Source organism: Pseudophryne corroboree, chromosome 11 (assembly GCF_028390025.1).
Source record: "Pseudophryne corroboree isolate aPseCor3 chromosome 11, aPseCor3.hap2, whole genome shotgun sequence".
NCBI classification, from domain to species: domain Eukaryota; kingdom Metazoa; phylum Chordata; class Amphibia; order Anura; family Myobatrachidae; genus Pseudophryne; species Pseudophryne corroboree.
In genome coordinates this window covers 54,337,270-54,360,339 of record NC_086454.1, presented here as the reverse complement: position 1 = coordinate 54,360,339, position 23,070 = coordinate 54,337,270, and the positions used below count along the sequence as shown (strand labels likewise).

At 48.0% G+C, this 23,070-nt stretch overlaps 1 protein-coding gene across 1 annotated transcript in view; it reads left to right on the top strand.

Annotated features, from left to right (window-relative positions):
• The window catches only part of LOC134968822 (transmembrane protein 263-A-like), a 358,912-nt gene that overhangs the window by 10,362 nt on the left and 325,480 nt on the right, over window positions 1–23,070 (top strand). Inside the window, exon 2 of the mRNA XM_063944329.1 lies at window positions 3,632–3,716. Within this exon, the coding sequence (XP_063800399.1) occupies window positions 3,632–3,716 (85 nt within the window). The remainder of the gene's footprint in view (window positions 1–3,631; window positions 3,717–23,070) is intronic.

The window sequence follows — 23,070 nt, the reverse complement described above, 5'->3', positions numbered from 1 at the left end:
TACTATAATAAACAACATTGGTACGTTCACTACCTAAGATAACGGCACATACTTGTCATGGGATCAGTACGTAATCCCGCTGGACGGGATCCTGGCGGTCGAAATACCGACGCCGGAATCCTGACCACACAATCCCGACAGGGGTGGGGAGCGGAACGCAGCCCCTTGCGGGTTCGCTTCGCTCGCCACGCTGCGGGCACGGTGCCTCGCTACGCTCGGCACACTATTATATTCTCCCTCTATGGGTGTCGTGGACACCCACGGAGGGAGAATATGTGGGGATTGTGCCGGTCGGGATTCTGGCGTCGGTATTTCGACCGCCGGGATCCCGTCCAGAGGGATGTTGACCGCATCCCCTTGTCATTTGTCAAACACTGCAATCCTTTACGTACCCAAGCTAATTGTACATACATGTAACACCCCTGTAGTCTGTCAAACGCAGTAACCCTTTGCGTAATAGTCCCCATCTATTTACGTAATATTATCACCTACGCTATTCATCTTTAAATTACCTCTAATCTAGGGATAAACATTCAGTATTCACCTTATATTATTAATTCACTGTACATAGAGCATTAGTACCAAACTAATCATAGGAGCCAGGATTGAGCGCAGCACTACATTCTAGAAAACATTTATACACACATATATATATATATATATATATATATATATATATATATATATATATATATATATATATATATATATATATATATATTATACACGAGATGACCCAGAACCTAACCTTTTTTTTACTCTGCTGGCTGGGTGCTGGCTGCCTCGATGCGCTGTCTTCCTTCCTGTTCACTGACTGAACCTGCAGCCTGCCCGCCCAGCCGCAGGCTGCTGCTCTTCAAGTCATTGGACAGCTGAGCCGCCGCTCAGCTGTCCTTTCCTGTATACACTCCTTGCGTGCGGCACCAGCGGCCAGCCTTTCAATGCTAGCGTGGGGAGCCGGGAGCCGCTGGGGAAAGCCATCGCTCATCTGCTGTGCGTAGCGCCGGGAGATGGGACCGGGAGCGCAGTGCCGCAGATCGGACCAGAGATCCGATCTGTGGTGGCAGCGGGGGGCCCTTTCAAAAAAGGGGCCCGGGGTACTTATCCCCAGGGCCCCCCTCTTAATCCGGCTCTGCTGCGGCTACTGGTGACTTGGAGGATTCCAAGTTGCTTGACGTATTCCGGGCTTTGAAGATTTATGTGACCAGAACGGCTGGAGTCAGGAAGACTGACTGGCTGTTTGTCCTGTATGCATCCAAAAAGCTGGGTGCTCCTGCTTCAAAGCAGACTATTGCTCGCTGGATCTGTGGCACGATTCAGCAGGCTCATTCTGCGGCTGGATTGCCGCATCCAAAATCAGTGAAAGCCCATTCCACAAGAAAGGTGGGCTCTTCTTGGGCGGCTGCCCAAGGGGTCTCGGCATTACAGCTTTGCCGAGCTGCTACTTGGTCGGGTTCAAACACATTTGCAAAGTTCTACAAGTTTGATACCCTGGCTGAGGAGGACCTTGAGTTTGCCCATTCGGTGCTGCAGAGTCATCCGCACTCTCCCGCCCGTTTGGGAGCTTTGGTATAATCCCCATGATCCTTACGGAGTCCCCAGCATCCACTAGGACGTTAGAGAAAATAAGATTTTACTCACCGGTAAATCTATTTCTCGTAGTCCGTAGTGGATGCTGGGCGCCCGTCCCAAGTGCGGACTTTCTGCAATACATGTATATAGTTATTGCTTACTAAAGGGTTATGTTATGTGGCATCGGTTGAGTGATGCTGGTTTGTTGTTCATACTGTTAACTGGGTAAGTTTATCACGAGTTATACGGTGTGATTGGTGTGGCTGGTATGAGTCTTACCCTGGATTCCAAAATCCTTTCCTTGTAATGTCAGCTCTTCCGGGCACAGTTTCCTTAACTGAGGTCTGGAGGAGGGACATAGAGGGAGGAGCCAGTGCACACCAGGTAGTACTAAATCTTTCTTTAGAGTGCCCAGTCTGTCTATTCCCCATGGTCCTTACGGAGTCCCCAGCATCCACTACGGACTACGAGAAATAGATTTACCGGTGAGTACTGATACATGTGAAGATGCATTAGAGTAACAACCTGTTTCTCCGTGGCCTGTGATAGCCTGGGCCCTCCTAGCCAGAGCCCCAGGGTCCTACTCCTTGCGCCATAGACTTGAGGATTTCTTTCTCACCCTGGGTTGAAAATAGAGGGTGAGTGAGCAGGACGACCAATTCTGAGGTTTGCTACACCCCTCCATTCATCACTGGATAAAGATGCACACAGTAATACATTGGTATGCAGTCACATTGTCCTCTTTGACAGTGTCGCCTTTGATTATGTCGACTCGAATGTCGGTGGTTAAGATGTCGACATAAATGAAGACACCTGGAAAAAGGTCGACTGACAGAATGTAGATATGGACACTGTACAAATGTCAAGATTAGCATTAAGGTTAGGGTTAGCGGTCGAGTCAGAAATATATTGAAAACCACATTGTCGGCATTCTGACATTTCATCAGCGCTAACGTGCTGACTGTTGACATAATGAATACATTGACATGTTCACGGTCGACATAATGGTCATGTCCACATTTTAATGTTGACATTATGAATGTCAAACTTTTATACAGAACTCAACACATTAACTTACACCCTTTGGGGTAAATTAACTAAGGTGAGAGTTTTCTAGAACTGGTGATGTTGCTCAAAGCAACCAATCAATCAGAGTCTACTTAACATTTATCTAGCTGCCTCTAGAAGATAATAGATACAATCTGATTGGTTGCTATGGGCGACATCACCAGTTCTAGAAAACTCCCACCTTAGTAAATTTACTCCTTAATGTATTTTGAACCAAAAATCTAAAGATGCGATGCTAAGAATAAATCTGGCGCTAATGTCATCTTACATGAATAATACTAACACGTGAGAATCAAACAAGCATCATTAATTAAGAAAAAACAAACTAATTATGTGCATCGAAATCGGACCAAGCGATATATAATGAAACCTGACTTGTTATATGATGTAAACATTTTATATTCTATGGCCCAAATGTATTCTGCCTTAACAAGAGATGTGGCGACGTATAAAAAGAGATAAATGAGCAACCAATCAGCTCCTAACTGTCATTTTTCAAACACCGGGGTCAGTCCAATTGGCTGTGGTATATCGCAGCTGCGAATCAGCATGGCGGTGGCCGCACTTTACGGCGGGCTGAATTCGCACAAAACTGTTCGCCACCCCATAGAGGTCCGAGCAGTTTTGTGCGAACTAGGGCTGATTCACAGCCGAGAAGGGTGCGATATCGGGTGATGTTGCCGGCGTTTAAACGCCACTGCAACAGCACTTTGCACCCTTCGATGGTAATTGGATCAACCCCACAGCGTGTGACATGGCAGATAGGAAGCTGATTGGCTGGTCATTATCACTTTTTATCCGTATGCACTGTATCCCTTGTTAAGGCTTAATACATGTGGGCCTACTGTATGTTTCTTTGTTCTATTGATCCCCCTCAAACCTATCCCAAGGTTGTCTGTAAGGGTTACTCTCCAGTCCTAATACGTGTCTTCTCTGTTGCTCTTATTATTCTCACATACTTCCTAACTATGTTGAGGTCTTTCTATTTTAGGGACCAAGTACTGAGATGTTGGAGGATGATGCGGCAACCACCGATGAGGAGGAAGTACCGGAGCACCTGACAGAGGAGCCTTCAGGTAAGCTGGAAAGAGAGAACATGCAGATAGTGGAGGCATCTTCCTTGATCACTGGTCATTGCCTTAGGTAGATAGACTTTGAGATTCTTCTGTAAGTAATATGTTCTTGTTATTAATGATCCTTGACATTGGATTTTATAAGTTATGGACTTATTCTGTGATAGCATGTCTAAGATTGCGGGCGGGATGTAATGTAGTCAGAGTACGGCGGCCGTGCGGGATGCCGGACGAATTTTTAATTTTTAATTTTTTTTAAAGGGGCAATCATGTACAAGGTATGGTTTAGCCTTGTACATGATTGCCCCTTTAAGAAAACATTTGAGTGTGGCCGGCATTTCCGCACGAGCGCCGAACTCGGACTTTGGGGGTCACTCCGAGTTGTTCGCTCGTTGCCGATTTTCGCAACGGAGCAATTAAGGCAAAAAATGCGCATGCGCATGGTGCGCAGTGCGCATGCGCTAAGTATTTTAGCACAAAACTTAGTAGATTTACTCACGTCCGAACGAAGAATTTTCATCGTTGAAGTGATCAGAGTGTGATTGACAGGAAGTGGACGTTTCTGGGCAGAAACTGACCGTTTTCTGGGAGTGTACAGAAAAACGCAGGCGTGCCAGGATAAAACGCGGGAGTGTCTGGAGAAACGGGGGAGTGGCTGGCCGAACGCAGGGCGTGTTTGTGATGTCAAACCAGGAACGAAACGGGTTGAGCTGATCGCAGTGTAGGAGTAAGTCTCGAGCTACTCAGAAACTGCTAAGAATTATTTAATCGCAATTCTGCTACCCTTTTGTTCGCTATTCTGCTATGCTAAGATACACTCCCAGAGGGCGGCGGCCTAGCGTGTGCAATGCTGCTAAAAGCAGCTAGCGAGCAATCAACTCGGAATGAGGGCCCTTGTCTGTATTTCAAAGATATTTATTTTCATGTTGACTGTTGTGAATATTCAGCTGTAAAGGGAGAAATGTTTCTCTCTGTCTGATGAAGCCTGTTGTAGTGAGGGCACGCCTGGGAAGGTCTCCTGGTCCAACATAAGGGAATGAATTTACTAATCTTATATTTCTATAAAGTAAAATTCATAGAAAGTATATTAACAGCTGCAGGGGCGTATTAAGAGAGGAGGGGGCCCGTTTGCAGTCTCCTCCGGGCCCCCTCCTCTCTTGCAAGCTGTGACTCTGAGCACTAGGTAATGTGCGGAATCTTTTCCCTACTGCCCACGCGCAAAACACCAGGAAAATGGCTGCCACACCATTTTCCCAGAGACCTGCGTACCACCTTGTGCTCAGAGTCACTGTCACAGGACTCCGTAGAGATAATTATTGAAAAAATGGGTGCAGGGTGTGTGCGGTGTGGGCCATTCAAATTCAAATAGGGGAGCCACACCAATTGCCAGTATGCGCCGGCCAGCGATGTCTAGCAGTGTTTGGAGGGACAGTTGGTGTGACGCCCTATTTGAATATTGGACTGTGCTGCAGCCCCAGCTCTGCTACTGCCACTGGCAAGGAAGGCCAGGAACAGAGCATTTTGTACCAAATGGAATGGGTCATGTTGGAGTGTCCATTAAAGCAGACAGGTGAACAGTATTTTTTCCTGTATTCAAAGCTATTTTTTTCAATTCTGATAAACATGCAGGCATCTGGTTTCACAATTCATTTACTGTTCATCCTTGAGTTAAAAAGAGGATTACCACCTACAGTATGAATGGGCCTCAGTGGTGCTACTATTCACAGTACTGTCACATTGTGCTCGTAGTGTTGAGCTGTGAATGTAACAATGCATTGTCTTTATTATTACAGCATCCTCAGATCGAATAGTCTTGTTTCCCTCCATTCTTATTATTTTTATCATATTGCTTTGAGAGTGAGAGAAAGAGAAAAAATATTTCGGTAAAAATGCGTTGTCTCACTAAATACTGGGGCAGGAACGTGTTTTTCTCTTTCTCTAGCAAAGGATCGCAGCCGTTTGATTTTGTGGGATCATCTTGGTTGTTATAAGCCAGCTACAGTATGAGAAATCAGAATATTTAGTTATATGAAGGCTCTTGGTGCAAAGCATCTACTGGGTAAGGTCGGACAAATACCAGTTTCCGGGTTCCCATTAGGAAAATAAACACACACCGGGAGCAGACGCTTAGCTGTTATTCAGATTCGAGGCCAGGACTGGACTTTAGCCCGTGTCAGAGGTCCAGACATGTGCTATACACACTAGGCACTAGGTTCCGTCACTGTACGGTGTCGGTCATGTGACCGCCAGCATCCTGACATTGAAAATCCCATCGGAGGGGTAAGTATTTTTACCCTCCCCTCCTATAACCCTGACCCTCCGGGGGCGGTGGCTGTGGTTAAACTCCCTTTCTCCTAGTGCCCTAACACCTTCGCGCTGTCAGTGTTCCGGCGCCGGTCTTCCGAGTAGTGTCAGGATTCTGGCGTCTGTCACATGACCACTGCCGGCCGGCCGGTCCGTCGGGTTGCTGAACGCATCCCTACCTGGGTCAGGATGCCCTAGTTCTATTTTATTTCAAATATAATGTATTATCTATATTTATGTGAGCTCGGTCTTCCAGTGCCGCAGATTGTCAGCTGCTTCCAGGGCAAAAGTAATAATGCAGGACTAGAATGACTTTGCATTTATTTCTCTAACGTCCTAAGTGGATGCTGGGGACTCCGTAAGGACCATGGGGAATAGCGGCTCCGCAGGAGACTGGGCACAAAAGTAAAAGCTTTAGGACTACCTGGTGTGCACTGGCTCCTCCCCCTATGACCCTCCTCCAAGCCTCCGTTAGATTTTTGTGCCCGAACGAGAAGGGTGCACACTAGGTGGCTCCTGAGCTGCTTAGTGAAAAGTTTAGTTTTAGGTTTTTTATTTTCAGTGAGACCTGCTGGCAACAGGCTCACTGCACCGAGGGACTAAGGGGAGAAGAAGCGAACTCACCTGCGTGCAGAGTGGATTGGGCTTCTTAGGCTACTGGACATTAGCTCCAGAGGGACGATCACAGGCCCAGCCATGGATGGGTCCCAGAGCCGCGCCGCCGGCCCCCTTACAGAGCCAGAAGACTGAAGAGGTCCGGGAAATCGGCGGCAGAAGGCGTCCTGTCTTCAATAAGGTAGCGCACAGCACCGCAGCTGTGCGCCATTGCTCTCAGCACACTTCACACTCCGGTCGCTGAGGGTGCAGGGCGCTGGGGGGGGGGCGCCCTGAGACGCAATAAAAACACCTTAGATGGCTAAAAATACATCACATATAGCTCCTGGGCTATATGGATGCATTTAACCCCTGCCAGTTTTTCCTTAAAAAAGCGGGAGAAAGGCCGCCGAGAAGGGGGCGGAGCCTATCTCCTCAGCACACTGGCGCCATTTTTCCTCACAGCTCCGTTGGAGGGAAGCTCCCTGACTCTCCCCTGCACTACAGAAACAGGGTAAAACAAGAGAGGGGGGGCACTAAATTTGGCAGATTAATAATACAGCAGCTATATAAGGGAAAAACACTTATATAAGGTTATCCCTGTATATATATAGCGCTCTGGTGTGTGCTGGCAAACTCTCCCTCTGTCTCCCCAAAGGGCTAGTGGGGTCCTGTCCTCTATCTGAGCATTCCCTGTGTGTGTGCTGTGTGTCGGTACGTTGTGTCGACATGTATGAGGAGGAAAATGGTATGGAGGCGGAGCAATTGCCTGTAATAGTGATGTCACCCCCTAGGGAGTCGACACCTGACTGGATGGTCGTATGGAAGGAATTACGTGATAGCGTCAGCACTTTACAAAAGACTGTTGACGACATGAGACAGCCGGAAAAACAGTTAATACCTGTCCAGGCGTCTCAAACACCGTCAGGGGCTCTAAAGCGCCCGTTACCTCAGATGGTCGACACAGACCCAGACACGGACACTGACTCCAGTGTCGACGGTGAGGAAACAAACGTATTTTCCAGTAGGGCCACACGTTACATGATCACGGCAATGAAGGAGGTTTTGAACATTTCTGATACTACAAGTACCACAAAAAAGGGTATTATGTGGGGTGTGAAAAAACTACCCGTAGTTTTTCCTGAATCAGATGAATTAAATGAGGTGTGTGATGAAGCGTGGGTTTCCCCCGATAAAAAACTGCTAATTTCTAAAAAATTATTGGCATTATACCCTTTCCCGCCAGAGGTTAGGGCGCGTTGGGAAACACCCCCTAAGGTAGATAAGGCGCTCACACGCTTATCAAAACAAGTGGCGTTACCGTCTCCGGATACGGCCGCCCTCAAGGAGCCAGCTGATAGAAAGCTGGAAAATATCCTAAAAAGTATATACACACATACTGGTGTTATACTGAGACCAGCAATCGCCTCAGCCTGGATGTGCAGTGCTGGGGTGGCTTGGTCGGATTCCCTGACTGAAAATATTGATACCCTGGACAGGGACAGTATATTATTGACTATAGAGCATTTAAAGGATGCATTTCTATATATGCGAGATGCACAGAGGGATATTTGCACTCTGGCATCAAGAGTAAGTGCGCTGTCCATTTCTGCCAGAAGAGGGTTATGGACGCGACAGTGGTCAGGTGATGCGGATTCCAAACGGCATATGGAAGTATTGCCGTATAAAGGGGAGGAGTTATTTGGGGTCGGTCTATCGGACCTGGTGGCCACGGCAACGGCTGGGAAATCCACCTTTTTACCCCAGGTCACCTCTCAGCAGAAAAAGACACCGTCTTTTCAGGCTCAATCCTTTCGTCCCCATAAGGGCAAGCGGGCAAAAGGCCACTCATATCTGCCCCGGGGCAGAGGAAGGGGAAAAAGACTGCAGCAGGCAGCCTCTTCCCAGGAACAGAAGCCCTCCCCCGCTTCTGCCAAGTCCTCAGCATGACGCTGGGGCCTTACAAGCGGACTCAGGTACGGTGGGGGGTCGTCTCAAGAATTTCAGCGCGCAGTGGGCTCACTCGCAAGTGGACCCCTGGATCCTGCAGGTAGTATCTCAGGGGTACAAATTGGAATTCGAGACGTCTCCCCCTCGCCGGTTCCTGAAGTCTGCTTTACCAACGTCTCCCTCCGACAGGGAGGCGGTATTGGAAGCCATTCACAAGCTGTATTCCCAGCAGGTGATAATCAAGGTACCCCTCCTGCAACAGGGAAAGGGGTATTATTCCACGCTGTTTGTGGTACCGAAGCCGGACGGCTCGGTGAGACCTATTTTAAATCTGAAATCCTTGAACACTTGCATACAAAGGTTCAAATTCAAGATGGAGTCACTCAGAGCAGTGATAGCGAACCTGGAAGAAGGGGACTATATGGTGTCTCTGGACATCAAGGATGCTTACCTCCATGTCCCAATTTGCCCTTCTCACCAAGGGTACCTCAGGTTTGTGGTACAGAACTGTCACTATCAGTTTCAGACGCTGCCGTTTGGATTGTCCACGGCACCCCGGGTCTTTACCAAGGTAATGGCCGAAATGATGATTCTTCTTCGAAGAAAAGGCGTCTTAATTATCCCTTACTTGGACGATCTCCTGATAAGGGCAAGGTCCAGGGAACAGTTAGAGGTCGGAGTAGCACTATCTCAAGTAGTGCTACGACAGCACGGGTGGATTCTAAATATTCCAAAATCGCAGCTGATTCCGACGACACGTCTGCTGTTCCTAGGGATGATTCTGGACACAGTCCAGAAAAAGGTGTTTCTCCCGGAGGAGAAAGCCAGGGAGTTATCCGAGCTAGTCAGGAACCTCCTAAAACCAGGCCAAGTGTCAGTGCATCAATGCACAAGGGTCCTGGGAAAAATGGAGGCTTCTTACGAAGCGATTCCATTCGGCAGATTCCACGCAAGAACTTTTCAGTGGGATCTGCTGGACAAATGGTCCGGATCGCATCTTCAGATGCATCAGCGGATAACCCTGTCTCCAAGGACAAGGGTGTCTCTCCTGTGGTGGTTGCAGAGTGCTCATCTTCTAGAGGGCCGCAGATTCGGCATTCAGGACTGGGTCCTGGTGACCACGGATGCCAGCCTGAGAGGCTGGGGAGCAGTCACACAGGGAAGAAATTTCCAGGGCTTGTGGTCAAGCCTGGAGACATCACTTCACATAAATATCCTGGAGCTAAGAGCCATCTACAATGCTCTGAGCCTAGCAAGACCTCTGCTTCAAGGTCAGCCGGTGCTGATCCAGTCGGACAACATCACGGCAGTCGCCCACATAAACAGACAGGGCGGCACAAGAAGCAGGAGGGCAATGACAGAAGTTGCAAGGATTCTTCGCTGGGCAGAAAATCATGTGATAGCACTGTCAGCAGTGTTCATTCCGGGTGTGGACAACTGGGAAGCAGACTTCCTCAGCAGACACGACCTCCACCCGGGGGAGTGAGGACTTCACCCAGAAGTCTTCCACATGATTGTGAACCGTTGGGAAAAACCAAAGGTGGACATGATGGCGTCCCGCTTCAACAAAAAACTAGACAGATATTGCGCCAGGTCAAGGGACCCTCAGGCAATAGCTGTGGACGCTCTGGTAACGGGTTCACTACGGCTGGCCGGCGGTCGGGCTCCCGGCGCCCAGCATACCGGCGCCGGGAGCCCGACCGCCGGCTGACTGACAGTGTGGCGAGCGCAAATGAGCCCCTTGCGGGCTCGCTGCGCTCGCCACGCTACGGGCACGGTGGCGCGCTACGCGCGCCACACTATTTTATTCTCCCTCTATGGGGGTCGTGGACCCCCACGAGGGAAAATAAGTGTCGGTATGCCGGCGGTCGGGCTCCCGGCGCCGGTATACTGAGCGCCGGGAGCCCGACCGCCGGTATACAGAAGACCACCCTCTGGTAACACCATGGGTGTACCAGTCAGTGTATGTGTTCCCTCCTCTGCCTCTCATACCCAAGGTACTGAGGATCATAAGAAGGAGAGGAGTAAGGACTATACTCGTGGCTCCGGATTGGCCAAGAAGGACTTGGTACCCGGAACTTCAAGAGATGCTCACAGAGGACCCGTGGCCTCTACCTCTAAGAAAGGACCTGCTCCAGCAGGGACCCTGTCTCTTCCAAGACTTACCGCGGCTGCGTTTGACGGCATGGCGGTTGAACGCCGGATCCTGAAGGAAAAAGGCATTCCGGATGAAGTCATCCCTACCCTGATCAAAGCCAGGAAGGATGTAACCGTACAACATTATCACCGTATTTGGCGTAAATATGTTGCGTGGTGCGAGGCCAGGAAGGCCCCTACAGAGGAATTTCAACTGGGTCGTTTCCTGCATTTCCTACAAACAGGACTGTCTATGGGCCTAAAATTAGGGTCCATTAAGGTTCAGATTTCGGCCCTGTCGATTTTCTTCCAAAAAGAACTGGCTTCAGTTCCTGAAGTACAGACGTTTGTCAAGGGGGTACTGCATATACAACCTCCTTTTGTGCCTCCAGTGGCACCTTGGGATCTAAATGTAGTTTTGGGATTCCTAATATCACATTGGTTTGAACCACTTTCCACTGTGGACTTAAAATATCTCACATGGAAGGTGGTAATGCTGTTAGCCCTGGCTTCAGCCAGGCGTGTCTCAGAATTGGCGGCTTTATCCTATAAAAGCCCTTACCTAATTTTTCATACGGACAGGGCAGAATTGAGGACTCGTCCTCAATTTCTCCCTAAGGTGGTTTCAGCATTTCACTTGAACCAGCCTATTGTGGTGCCTGCGGCTACTAGGGACTTGGAGGACTCCAAGTTGCTGGACGTAGTCAGGGCCCTGAAAATATATGTTTCCAGGACGGCTGGAGTCAGAAAATCTGACTCGCTATTTATCCTGTATGCACCCAACAAGCTGGGTGCTCCTGCCTCTAAGCAGACTATTGCTCGCTGGATTTGTAGTACAATTCAGCTTGCACATTCTGTGGCAGGCCTGCCACAGCCAAAATCTGTAAATGCCCATTCCACAAGGAAGGTGGGCTCATCTTGGGCGGCTGCCCGAGGGGTCTCGGCTTTACAACTTTGCCGAGCAGCTACTTGGTCAGGGGAAAACACGTTTGCTAAATTCTACAAATTTGATACCCTGGCTGAGGAGGACCTGGAGTTCTCTCATTCGGTGCTGCAGAGTCATCCGCACTCTCCCGCCCGTTTGGGAGCTTTGGTATAATCCCCATGGTCCTTACGGAGTTCCCAGCATCCACTAGGACGTCAGAGAAAATAAGAATTTACTTACCGATAATTCTATTTCTCATAGTCCGTAGTGGATGCTGGGCGCCCATCCCAAGTGCGGATTGTCTGCAATACTTGTACATAGTTATTGTTACAAAAATCGGGTTATTATTGTTGTGAGCCATCTTTTCAGAGGCTCCTCTGTTATCATGCTGTTAACTGGGTTCAGATCACAGGTTGTACGGTGTGATTGGTGTGGCTGGTATGAGTCTTACCCTGGATTCAAAATCCTTCCTTATTGTGTACGCTCGTCCGGGCACAGTATCCTAACTGAGGCTTGGAGGAGGGTCATAGGGGGAGGAGCCAGTGCACACCAGGTAGTCCTAAAGCTTTTACTTTTGTGCCCAGTCTCCTGCGGAGCCGCTATTCCCCATGGTCCTTACGGAGTCCCCAGCATCCACTACGGACTATGAGAAATAGAATTATCGGTAAGTAAATTCTTATTTACTATTGCCCTTCTAAATCCAGCCTTGGAAGCTGACGATCTATAGTAAGTATTCCTATCAATGATATGTACTGATGTTTATCTTCAGATATTATTTTACTACAATTCACTTTTCAAGCAACATTGGTTTCAGCGAATGCGATATTCTTTTTTTTTTTTTCTTCTACATACCTAGTAAAGCACAATGTATCTCTGCTGGCATGTAACATATAGGGGCTAATTTAGGTTGGATTGCAAATCGATTTTTACGATCGCCCCACGGGCGCATGCGCAACGCCTGTCCAGCGCATGCGCCTGCACTTTCTGATTGACAGGCAGAGGCGAGGTGGGTGGACAACGCTCCATTTCCAGGGAGGAGACGGAGCTTTGCGGTGGCGGTGCAAACGTGCGGCAGAGGCGGCCAAACGGAGGGGTGTCGGGGGCGTGATCACGGCGGCTGCGTGATGTCACTGGCAGCCGATGCGATCATGAACACCACTAATTTCTACAATAAAGCAGAAATTGCGAGGTGATCGCAATCTCTGCTTCTTCAAGGGTGGGAGGCGGCGGTCCGCATGCTAATTAGCAGAATTTGCCATCCTTACTGAATTAGGCCCATAATGTGGTACTAGCAGTGACACACAGATTTCTTAGCCTATTTACTTGTTAGATCTGGAATGGGTTTGTCCAGCCATGCGTTAGTGTATTGGTGGATTACTGTTGCAACTTAAAATTTTTGAAGCCATTGGGACTTTAGTTCTCTGCTGGAGCTAATTCATTGCAGGTTGAGGTCCATGTATTTTCATGCAACCCCACCTTAATCATAAAGCGGGAGATGAACTGAAGCCTTGGAGAGAGATAAACAACCAACCAACCTGCTCCTGAGAGCCATGTTACAGGCTGTGGGACAGATGTACTAATCCTTAAAAAGTGATAAAGTGCCAGCCAATCATCTCCTAACTGCCATGTCACACCCCGAGAGGTGTCTAACCTTACCGAACTGCCCCGGCCCTAACCCACCCAGGGATGCTGACTGTTGGGATCCCCGGTGCCGTGGCCCGGTGTGCCTGCGCATTGCGACGCATGCACAGTTCAGACCTGATCACCCACTGTGCGAAAACGCACAGCAGCAATCAGGCCGGAATACCTCTGAGAAGCAGTGACTACATCTGTGTGCATCCGCCATATTAGGTGCCCAGAATCTCCTTATTATACACTTTCTGCTGTCTATTCTTGGATGTATTTGGTGAGTGTAACTTTTTAACCGTGATTAAAGTGGCTGCATCACAGTAGCATAGTAGTTAGCATTGCTGTCTCAAAGCACTAGGGTCATGGATTTAATTCCAACCAGGCCTATCTGTGTGGAGTTTGTGTGTTCTACATGTATTTCCATGTGTTCCCTGTGGGTGCTATATTTTCCTCCCACACTCCAATAAAACATACTGTAGGTTAATTGGCTGCTGATAAAAAACGAACCCTAGTATGTATGTATGTATATATGTGTGTTTGTGGGACAGAAAATATAGAGTGTAAGCTCCTATGGTGCAGGCACTGAGGTGAATATTCTCTGTGGGAAATGTGTAAGGGGTGTATGAAACTGAACTGTTTAAATGAGAATATCTTAATTGGTTTTGCTGTGTATATATAGAAAATTCTGTACAGTATTAATTGTGGGCTGTAGATCCTTTCAGCATATTGTCTGTGCTTTTCGTTATTCCTGGAAACCATTCTGGATCATAGCGGCTTGGTAGCGTGGGGAGAGCCAGGGATTTGGGGAGAATACAGAGCTGATGGAGACTGAACAGAGTGGATTCATTTGGGGGGATTATGTAAAATGTCCTTTAAATGAAATAAGGTGCATACAGTACATCCAATTGGCTGAGTTTCCCCAATTCAATCCTTTTATATAACGCAATACAGCCAAGAAATAATCGCATTACTAATGACTGGGGAGAGAGTTTTTAGTTATTTGGTAATGCAAAGCTGTCTGTCCTTAATGTGGACAAGGGCGTAGCAGGTGCAGGGAGTGCAGCTGCTATGGGGCCCAGAGCTGAGAGGGGCCACCTTCCCTGTCACAGTTACATGTGTTATATACAAGGGCGTGGCTACCATAGGTGCAGGGAGTGCAACTGCTATGGGGCCCAGAGCTGAGAGGGGCCACCTTCCCTGTCACAGTTACTTGTGTTATATACAAGGGCGCGGCTACCATAGGTGCAGGGAGTGCAGCTGCTATGGGGCCCAGAGCTGAGAGGGGCCACCTTCCCTGTCACAGTTACATGTGTTATACATTTTTTGCCATTGGGTGGTACGTAGGGGTCCTTTCAAACTTTTTCCTTGGACCGGCTTATTGTAGTGTGGTATAAAATTAACTGGAGGGCATTTTAATGTTATATAATATGAACCGGCCAATGTAATGAGGCACAATATGAACGGGGAGCACTATATGTTATAATGTGAATTGGGGGAACTGCGGCATAATGTGTACTGGCAGCTCTGAAATGTGATCTAGGACGAACTTAAGCGCTACTATGATTCATAAAAGAAACTAGGGCACTACTATGGGGCACAACATTAAATAAGGCTCTACTATGGTTCAGAAAATGAACTAGGGCACTATTATAGGGCATAAAACTAACAACTGCTGCAGTGAAGTGTCTCTAGAAGCATTGGGACGGGGGCCCCTTCAAAGTGTTGCTTTGGGGCCCACAAAGTTCTGGCTACGCCCCTGGATATGGACCAGGGGGGGGGGGGGGCAGAGGGGCAGCATCCCCCCAAACATGTAAGAAGCGCCAATGTACAGTAGAAGTGATGTGCGGTCAGGTGAAAGACTGAACATTGCATCCTCCATGCAGTGCAGGGAGAGACAGAGCAGCGGCAGCCTTCTCATGCAGTATACTATGCCCCCAGATAGCCAGCTGGCAGCAAAGGTGCTGTGGTCCCACGGTCTCCCTCCCCCCATTGCAGCTCCTCCACCTCTGGGCTTGGATTCCAGGCCTCCTTCTCCCCAGTGGCTCCACTTCCTTCCGGTGGCTCCACCTCCTCCCTAGTGGCTCCGCCTCCAGGGGCACCTAATGTGATTGAATCTTGCCGCTAACCCCCCCGCCCCCCCACCCCCAACATAAAACATTCTGACGCCCCTGGGCTGGAGAACAAGGTTATGCAGTAATATAGAGAGGACACACTTAGAATAAGATGAGGACAAGGGTTAAATGGCATATGGTGCGGGATGCTGAAAGTCCAGGGATTCGTCGAGCTAGCACATGCATCAAAGCAGCAGTGTTTAGTACGGCAAAATCCAGGAGACTGATTGGATACTTTTTGGAATAGTTTTGTGGCCGGCATATAGAAGAGACATTAAAGCATATATAGATGCTTGCGAGGTGCGCAGTCTTTTCACTCTGGCTCATTAGGTCTGATTCTGGCTTTTATATAACCTTATAGACTTTCGCTACCAGCGCTAACAACAATATACTGCAAGCCTGTGTGTGTTTAGCTTACATACAGGGGTAAGGGGTCTAGACTGCACACCCTAGTGGTTGTAATGAGTGGTGCTATCTGCTGAGATTTTATAGTACTACAGTGCATCCGGAAAGTATTTACAGCGCTTCACTTTTTCCACATTTTGTTATGTTACAGCCTTATTCCAAAATGGAATAAATTCATTTTTTCCCTCCAAATTCTACACACAATACCCCATAATGATAATGTGAAAAAAGCTTTTTGAGATTTTTGTAAATGTATTAAAAGTAAAAAACTAAGAAATTACATGTACATAAGTATTCACAGCCTTTGACATAAAGCTCAGAATTTATCTCAGGTGCATCCTGTTTCGACTGATCATCCTTGAGATGTTTCTACAGCTTAATTGGAGTCCACCTCTGGTAAATACAATTGATTGGACATGATTTGTAAAGGCACACACTTGACAGTGCATGTCTGAGCACAAACCAAGCATGAAGTCAAAGGAATTGTCTGTAGACCTCCGAGACAGGATTGTCTCGAGGCACAAATCTGGGGAAGGGTACAGAAAAATATCTGCTGCTTTGAAGGTCCCAATGAGCACCGTGGCCTCCATCATCCGTAAATGGAAGATGTTCGGAACCACCAGGACTCTTCCTAGACCTGGCCGGCCATCTAAACTGAGCGATCGGGGGAGAAGGGCCCTAGTCAGGGAGGTAACCAAGAACCCGATGGTCACTCTTTCAGAGCTACAGCATTCCTCTGTGGAGAGAGGAGTACCTTCCAAAAGGACAACCATCTCTGCAGGAATCCACCAATCTGGTCTGTATGGTAGAGTGGCCAGATGGAAGCCACTCCTTAGTAAAAAGCACATGGCAGCCAGCCTGGAGTTTGCCAAAATGCAGCTGAAGGACTCTCAGATCATGAGAAACAAAATTCTCTGGTCTGATGAGACAAATATTGAACTCTTTGGCATGAATGCCAGGCGTCATGTTTGGAGGAGACCAGGCACCGCTCTTCACCAGGCCAATACCATCCCTACAGTGAAGCATGGTGGTGGCAGCATCATGCTGTGGGGATGTTTTTCAGTGGCAGGAACTGGGAGACTAGTCAGGATAGAGGGAGAGATGAATGCAGCAATGTACAGAGACATCCCGGATGAAAACCTGCTCCAGAGCACTCTTGACCTCAGACTGGGGCAATGGTTTGTCTTTCAGCAGGACAATGACCCTAAGCACACAGCCAAGATATCAAAAGAGTGGCTTTAGGACAACTCTGTGAGTGTCCTTGAGTGGCCCAGCCAGAGCCCAGACTTGAAGCCAATTGAACATCTCTGGAGAGATCTGAAAATGGCTGTGCACCGGCACTTCCCATCCAACCTGATGGAGCTTGAGAGGTGCTGCAAAGAGGAATGGGCAAAACTGGCCAAAAATAGGTGTGCCAAGCTTGTGGCATCATATTCAAAAAGACTTGAAGCTGTAATTGCTGCCAAAGGTGCATCAACAAAGTATTGAGCAAAGGCTGAAAATATTTTTATTTTTTATTTTTTATAAATTTACATAAATCTCAAAAACACTTTTTTTCACGTTGTCATTATGGGGTATTGTGTGTAGAATTTTGAGGGGAAAATGAATTTATTACAGTTCGGAATAAGGCTGTAACATACAAAAAAATGTGGAAAAAGTGAAGCGCTGTGAATACTTTCCGGATGCACTGTACAAGAGAACGAATGGGTGCAGATGCACTATGCAGTCATTACTGTCAATTACAATATATAATAATAGGTATATAATAAAAGGTTGTTACCATATAATTCTGCAATGATATGGGCTTGCCGACTGCGTCGAGGTGACCTCTACCGAGCAAGTCCCTAGCACTATGGGGTTCACATCGGGGCGCATAGTTTACCGGGGCGAGGGATTGTCCGGATCCCTACCCGGTAACAGCCACTGGCGCATGCGTTGTCTGAGGACCACACATGCGCAGTTGGTCCGCAGCATAAAGTAAAGTGATCCCTGATGCGATCACTTTAGCTTGCACATTGCTGGGGTGGGCTCCTATTGGAGCGCCTGTCCCTGGATGGGATTTTTTAATATACTGTAGTACAGGCTTTTTCAACCAGTGTGCCGCGACCAGTTGCAAGGTGCTCCGCGGAGCCAGAGCAGCCTCCTGCACCTTCAGAGTGAACTGTTGGCCCGGGCTCTTCTTAGAGGATCATTCATGCTCCGGCCGTGACCTATGCCTTGATGACGCGGCAGTGTGATATCATAGGTCACGGCCGCCACGTCTCACCACCCAGCTAGCCCACCCGCCTGCATACGCATTTTCCAGTTCCCGCCTGCATCCACAGCTTTCCTTGCCCACCCACATCCACACCTACCCGACCGCCCGCTGTTCATTATTCGCAGCACTCCACTATGAACAACCCCCGCCACTGAGGGACAGGGAGGAGGACAGCTGACAGGGAGCGGCTAATATTTGTTATGTTATTTCTCCTGTATGGAACAGTAGGATTTATGTAAGGATCAACACGATTTATGTGGGGAGCAATGTGATTGTTTTTTTCTGTGCAGGCCAGTGTATGTGTAGATTTTTTATTAATGTGAGGGCCAATGTTTGTTTTTTTGGGGGGTTTCTGTGGGGAACGAATGGTGTGCCTTGGCAATTTTAAAATATTGTTCGGTGTGCCGCGAGTAAAAAAAAGGTTGAAAATCACTGCTGTAGTACATCTGGGCAGAAATGAATTTCTTAATGCCCAAATAGCGGCAATAAGAAATTCTATTTATCAAATCTTAACCTCAATTAACAGTGTATGGGCCCCTTATTGTTGTGTTTTTCTTTTATTACACTATTATCTGCATACCCCGTAGTGTCCCCTATGCTGTTCTTTACATAAATGTCTGTATATAGAGATAGATGGGATGTGTTTAGGATCTTGATGGGTGGGATGCCAGCGGTCATGTGACCAACACTGGAATCCTGTCACCACTCGGGAGAACGGCGCCGGAACATCTTCCAACAGCTGACATCCTGAAGGTAAGTGTCCAGCGACTGTTAGGGTTAGGGCCCGGGAAGTGATTACGGTTAGACACTGGCAATTATTTAATGATTAACGTCGCAGCTATATTCAGTCACAGCCACTCAGTTGACGTTTCCAATTTGGTCTACAGCTTATAATTTGATTTTTTAGCATATTAAAACAACAGTGCAGCTTCCACATTTACTGGTACCTGTCAAGACAGTATTCTTTTTTCCGTGACTCTTCGTTGCATTAGAGTGTGGTATGAAAAGTCAACATTAAGAATGTCGACACCAGTGTGTCGATGGGTTCTGAGTGCCGACAGTCAAAATATTGCTTATTATGGCCTAACCTTCTCTGTCAACCCTTAACTCTAATACCTAACCCTATCCTTCAAAATAAGCAAAAAAACCTGTCAACATTCTGGTGTCAACATGTAAGATGGTGACATTATGACAGTGTCGACATTTTTGAATGTTGACATATTGGTTGTCGTCCTAATGGCCATGCCGACACCTAGAACTTGTAGTCATTCTGAGTGTTGTCCTTCTGACTGAATACCATTACATTATCATATTGGGTACAGAGAAATAATGCGACTTTAGCATTTACTACTAACACTGTAAAACCACATCTCCGCACCTTCATGGGGTGTAACTATATATGCACCCGCATGTATGGCTTCTGTTGAGCTGGACACCTCTACAGTACATTGTACCTCTACCTGTGGGAAGGTCCTGGCCCAGGGGAGAGGTCACGGGTGACTGTAAAATATGTACATGTACAGAGCTTATAAAGATATTCCTATTAAAAAAATAAAATCTGCTACTAAAAACCGAAACGTTATCACCCCTCATTACGCACAGGAGAGGCTGTAAAATGTGGGGCGAGATGTAATGCTGTTCGCCCTTGTTCGGCCGACATGCGGGATTCAGGCTGAACATGGACAATTTTTTTAAAGGGGCAGTCCCTTACAAAGCATAACCACGCCTTGTAAGCGATTGCCCTTTAAAATAATATCCGGGTCCGGACGGAATCCCGCCCATGCTACTTACTTGCCTGTTGTATTCTTAGAGGCAGCCACATTCTTTCTGTAGTGTGCACAGAATAACTTCCAATGGCAGTCAGTGGCGTTTTAAAGTGACTGTGTGTAAATAAATCCAGGATTGAGATCACTTTGATGTCCATTGCTATTTTGCCCCTCCTTACCTAGGTTTGTGTGCTTGGATTTCCAGGCCTTTCTCTGTTCCTGGTCATCCTGGTTTGCTGCCCACCCTGACCTTTTGTGTCTGTTTTTGACTTTTTTCCTGCTGATTTAGAACTGCTTTTCTCTACATTGTCGAATAAGAGCAACCCACCCTCACAGACTGGCACAAGACCAGCATATATACACATTTAGGGGGTCATTCCGAGTTGTCCGCTCGCTAGCAGTTTTTAGCAGCCGTGCAAACGCATAGTCGCCGCCCACGGGGGAGTGTATTTTTGCTTTGCAGGAGTAGGAACGCCTGTGCAGCAGAGCGCCTGCAAACATACTTTGTGCAAAACAAGACAAATCCTGTAGTTACTTATCCCGTGCGATGATTGCTGCGACGAGTGACACGGTAATGACGTCAGATACCGACCCAGCAAACGCCCGGCCACGCCTACGTTTTTCCAAAAATTCCCAGAAAACGGTCAGTTGACACCCACAAACGCCCTCTTTCTGTCAATCTCCTTGCGTTTGGCTGTGCGATTGGAATCGTCGCTAGAACCAGTGCAAAACCACAATGGACTTCGTACCCGTACAACACGCATGTGCATTGCGGTGCATACGCATGCGCAGATTAGCCTTTTTTCACTGATCGCTACGCAGCGAACAACGGCAGCTAGCGATCAACTCTGAATGACCCCGATCTATATGGGAAAGGGACTTGCTAATGTTGAAGGACAAACTAGTCTGGCTGTAGTGGTGGACATACTGACGACACTGGAGGCCATAACCCATATCAAGGGGGATTACTCGCTAAACGTCTGGTTCTAAAATCCAACTCTTCCGACCGCCTGAAATTTAAAAGGGCAATGATTTTAATAGCAAAACACAGCTAGTAAAAGCAATGCCATTTTAGATTTCGGGCATAAACACGCCCGATTTTGGATCACGACGCTTAGTGAATAAATCCCTAAGTCACTTTAACTTCTGGCTTGGCCGTTTTTGAAAAAACAAACAAACAGTGAAAGCTGTTTTACATAACTGTGAGCATTTGGCTGAAAAAGGATCTGATGCTGGGATTATTAATTGCAATTGGATTAGAAAACTAATCTTGCTCATTGTTAATTAAATCCTCTGTTAGTCTTTGTTGAGTACTTGGAAAAATCGTCTTGCATATAGAACGTGTGTTTTGCCTGCGTTCACTTTGTATGGCCAGCAGAGGGCAGCTAGACCCCACAGAACACTGTTGCATCGCTTTATACATTGAGAGCCTCAGCATCGCTGCTCAAACAGCGCCAGAGTCATTTGCTTACTCAGACGCAGCTCACAGACATGTTCATTAAGGCATAATAGTCGCCACATACATACTGCTTCCCAACAGCCGGTTATTTCACTCATTGACATGATTTATTTCCTATAATTAGATTTTACAGTCCAATTTGGCAAAGGTTAAACAGGTCAGCAATGAACACACAGGAGTACCCATTTTCCTGGTCTAAGCACCAAATCCAGTGTAAATCAAGGCTTTTTAAAGGGCTCAGACAGTTCAACGCACACTGTTTTTTGAGCATTTACAATCGGTCCTAATTCTGTGTCTGACACAAGTGGAAACAAGGAAGGAATCGGCGACTGCACCAGAACAGGTGCCTTTGTGCACAGATCCTTGACAAAGTGATACGTCACGAAACGCGTTGGCTGCAGGGTACCTGCTTTACGTCACACCGGAAGTCACAGAACGAACACTTCCGGTCACGTGGAGAACGCCGGCTGAAGAGGAAGATCGCAGAGACGAATGACCAGCGCCGCAGGGAAGGAAGGTAGGATAGGGAAAGATAGATAGAGACACCACCTCCCGCCCGCTAGACACAGGAAACTCGGACATCAGCGAACCTCAACACCGGAAATACCGTACCCCAAAAACATATCACTCTGAAAAGAGCGTAAACATTATTTTTAAACGTTTTTATTTTTTGAGCTTTGCAATAACACACACACCACATACTTTAGCGCTCCCATACCATATTTACAGATTGATCAGTTCATTGACGGACCGCAACTTCCGCAAAATGAGCGTTTCTGTGCGACCACCATGCAATGGCATGAACCTGTTCTGTCATGCGCGTGTCGCCTGCCTTCCATGCTTATTTGCAGCATGCAGACGGAGATGCGACATACCTCCTGCAGCCAGTATGGGGCTGGAGCAAGTCCCGGTACCAATGAACAGTGGGCGGAAGTGGCTTCCACAATAACAGACATGGAGTTTCATATACACGGGTGGACTCCTGCATTGGCGTAATGGCGTGAGTAGCAGCCGAATGGCGACTCCCCATGTTGCATGCTTCCACACTGCGCTTCCCCTGGAATCAAGCCCCGGCCGTGCAGAATCGTACACATTTCAGGCGCGTCTCCACTTGCAACTGAATGGGAGCAACTGGCCCGTAACGTTTCTCACGCAGCCAAAGTTCAGCAAGGGCGTGCCGACAGAATTGCGTGTGCGTTTTCAGACGCAACTTCAGCACCAAGGACAGTGCTGGCGCCAGTGATGGTGACGGCTGTGAAGTCAAACATGGAGATAGGGGTCAGTCTAGTCGCAGCATATGTGCAAATACAAGGGGTCATTCTGAGTTGATCGTAGCAGTGCTAAATTTAGCACAGCTACGATCATAAACTCAGACATGCGGGGGGACGCCCCGCATGTCAGTGCCGCCCCCCCCCCCCCCCCCGCACAAATACAAAAGCATCGCACAGAGGCGATGCCTTTGTATTTCGTGAGTAACTCCCGGCCAGCGCAGCTTCTGTGGCTGGCCGGGAGTTACTCGTCGCTGGCCGCGTGACACGCGACCCGCCTCCCCCCGAACGGTCTGGCCACGCCTGTGTTAGCCGGACAGCTCCCCCTAAACGGCGGATTAATGCCGCCGTTCAGCTCCCTCCCGCCTAGCGACCGCCTCTGTCTCAGAGGCGATCGCTAGGTAACGACGGCTGCCATGCGCCGCCGCACTGAGGCACATGTGCAGTTCCGACCCGATCGCTGCGCTGCGACAAACTGCAGCCAGCGATCGGGCGGAATGACCCCCATAGGCATTTACTGTACTGTAGTTCCGTGCAGCCAATGTGGGAGCAG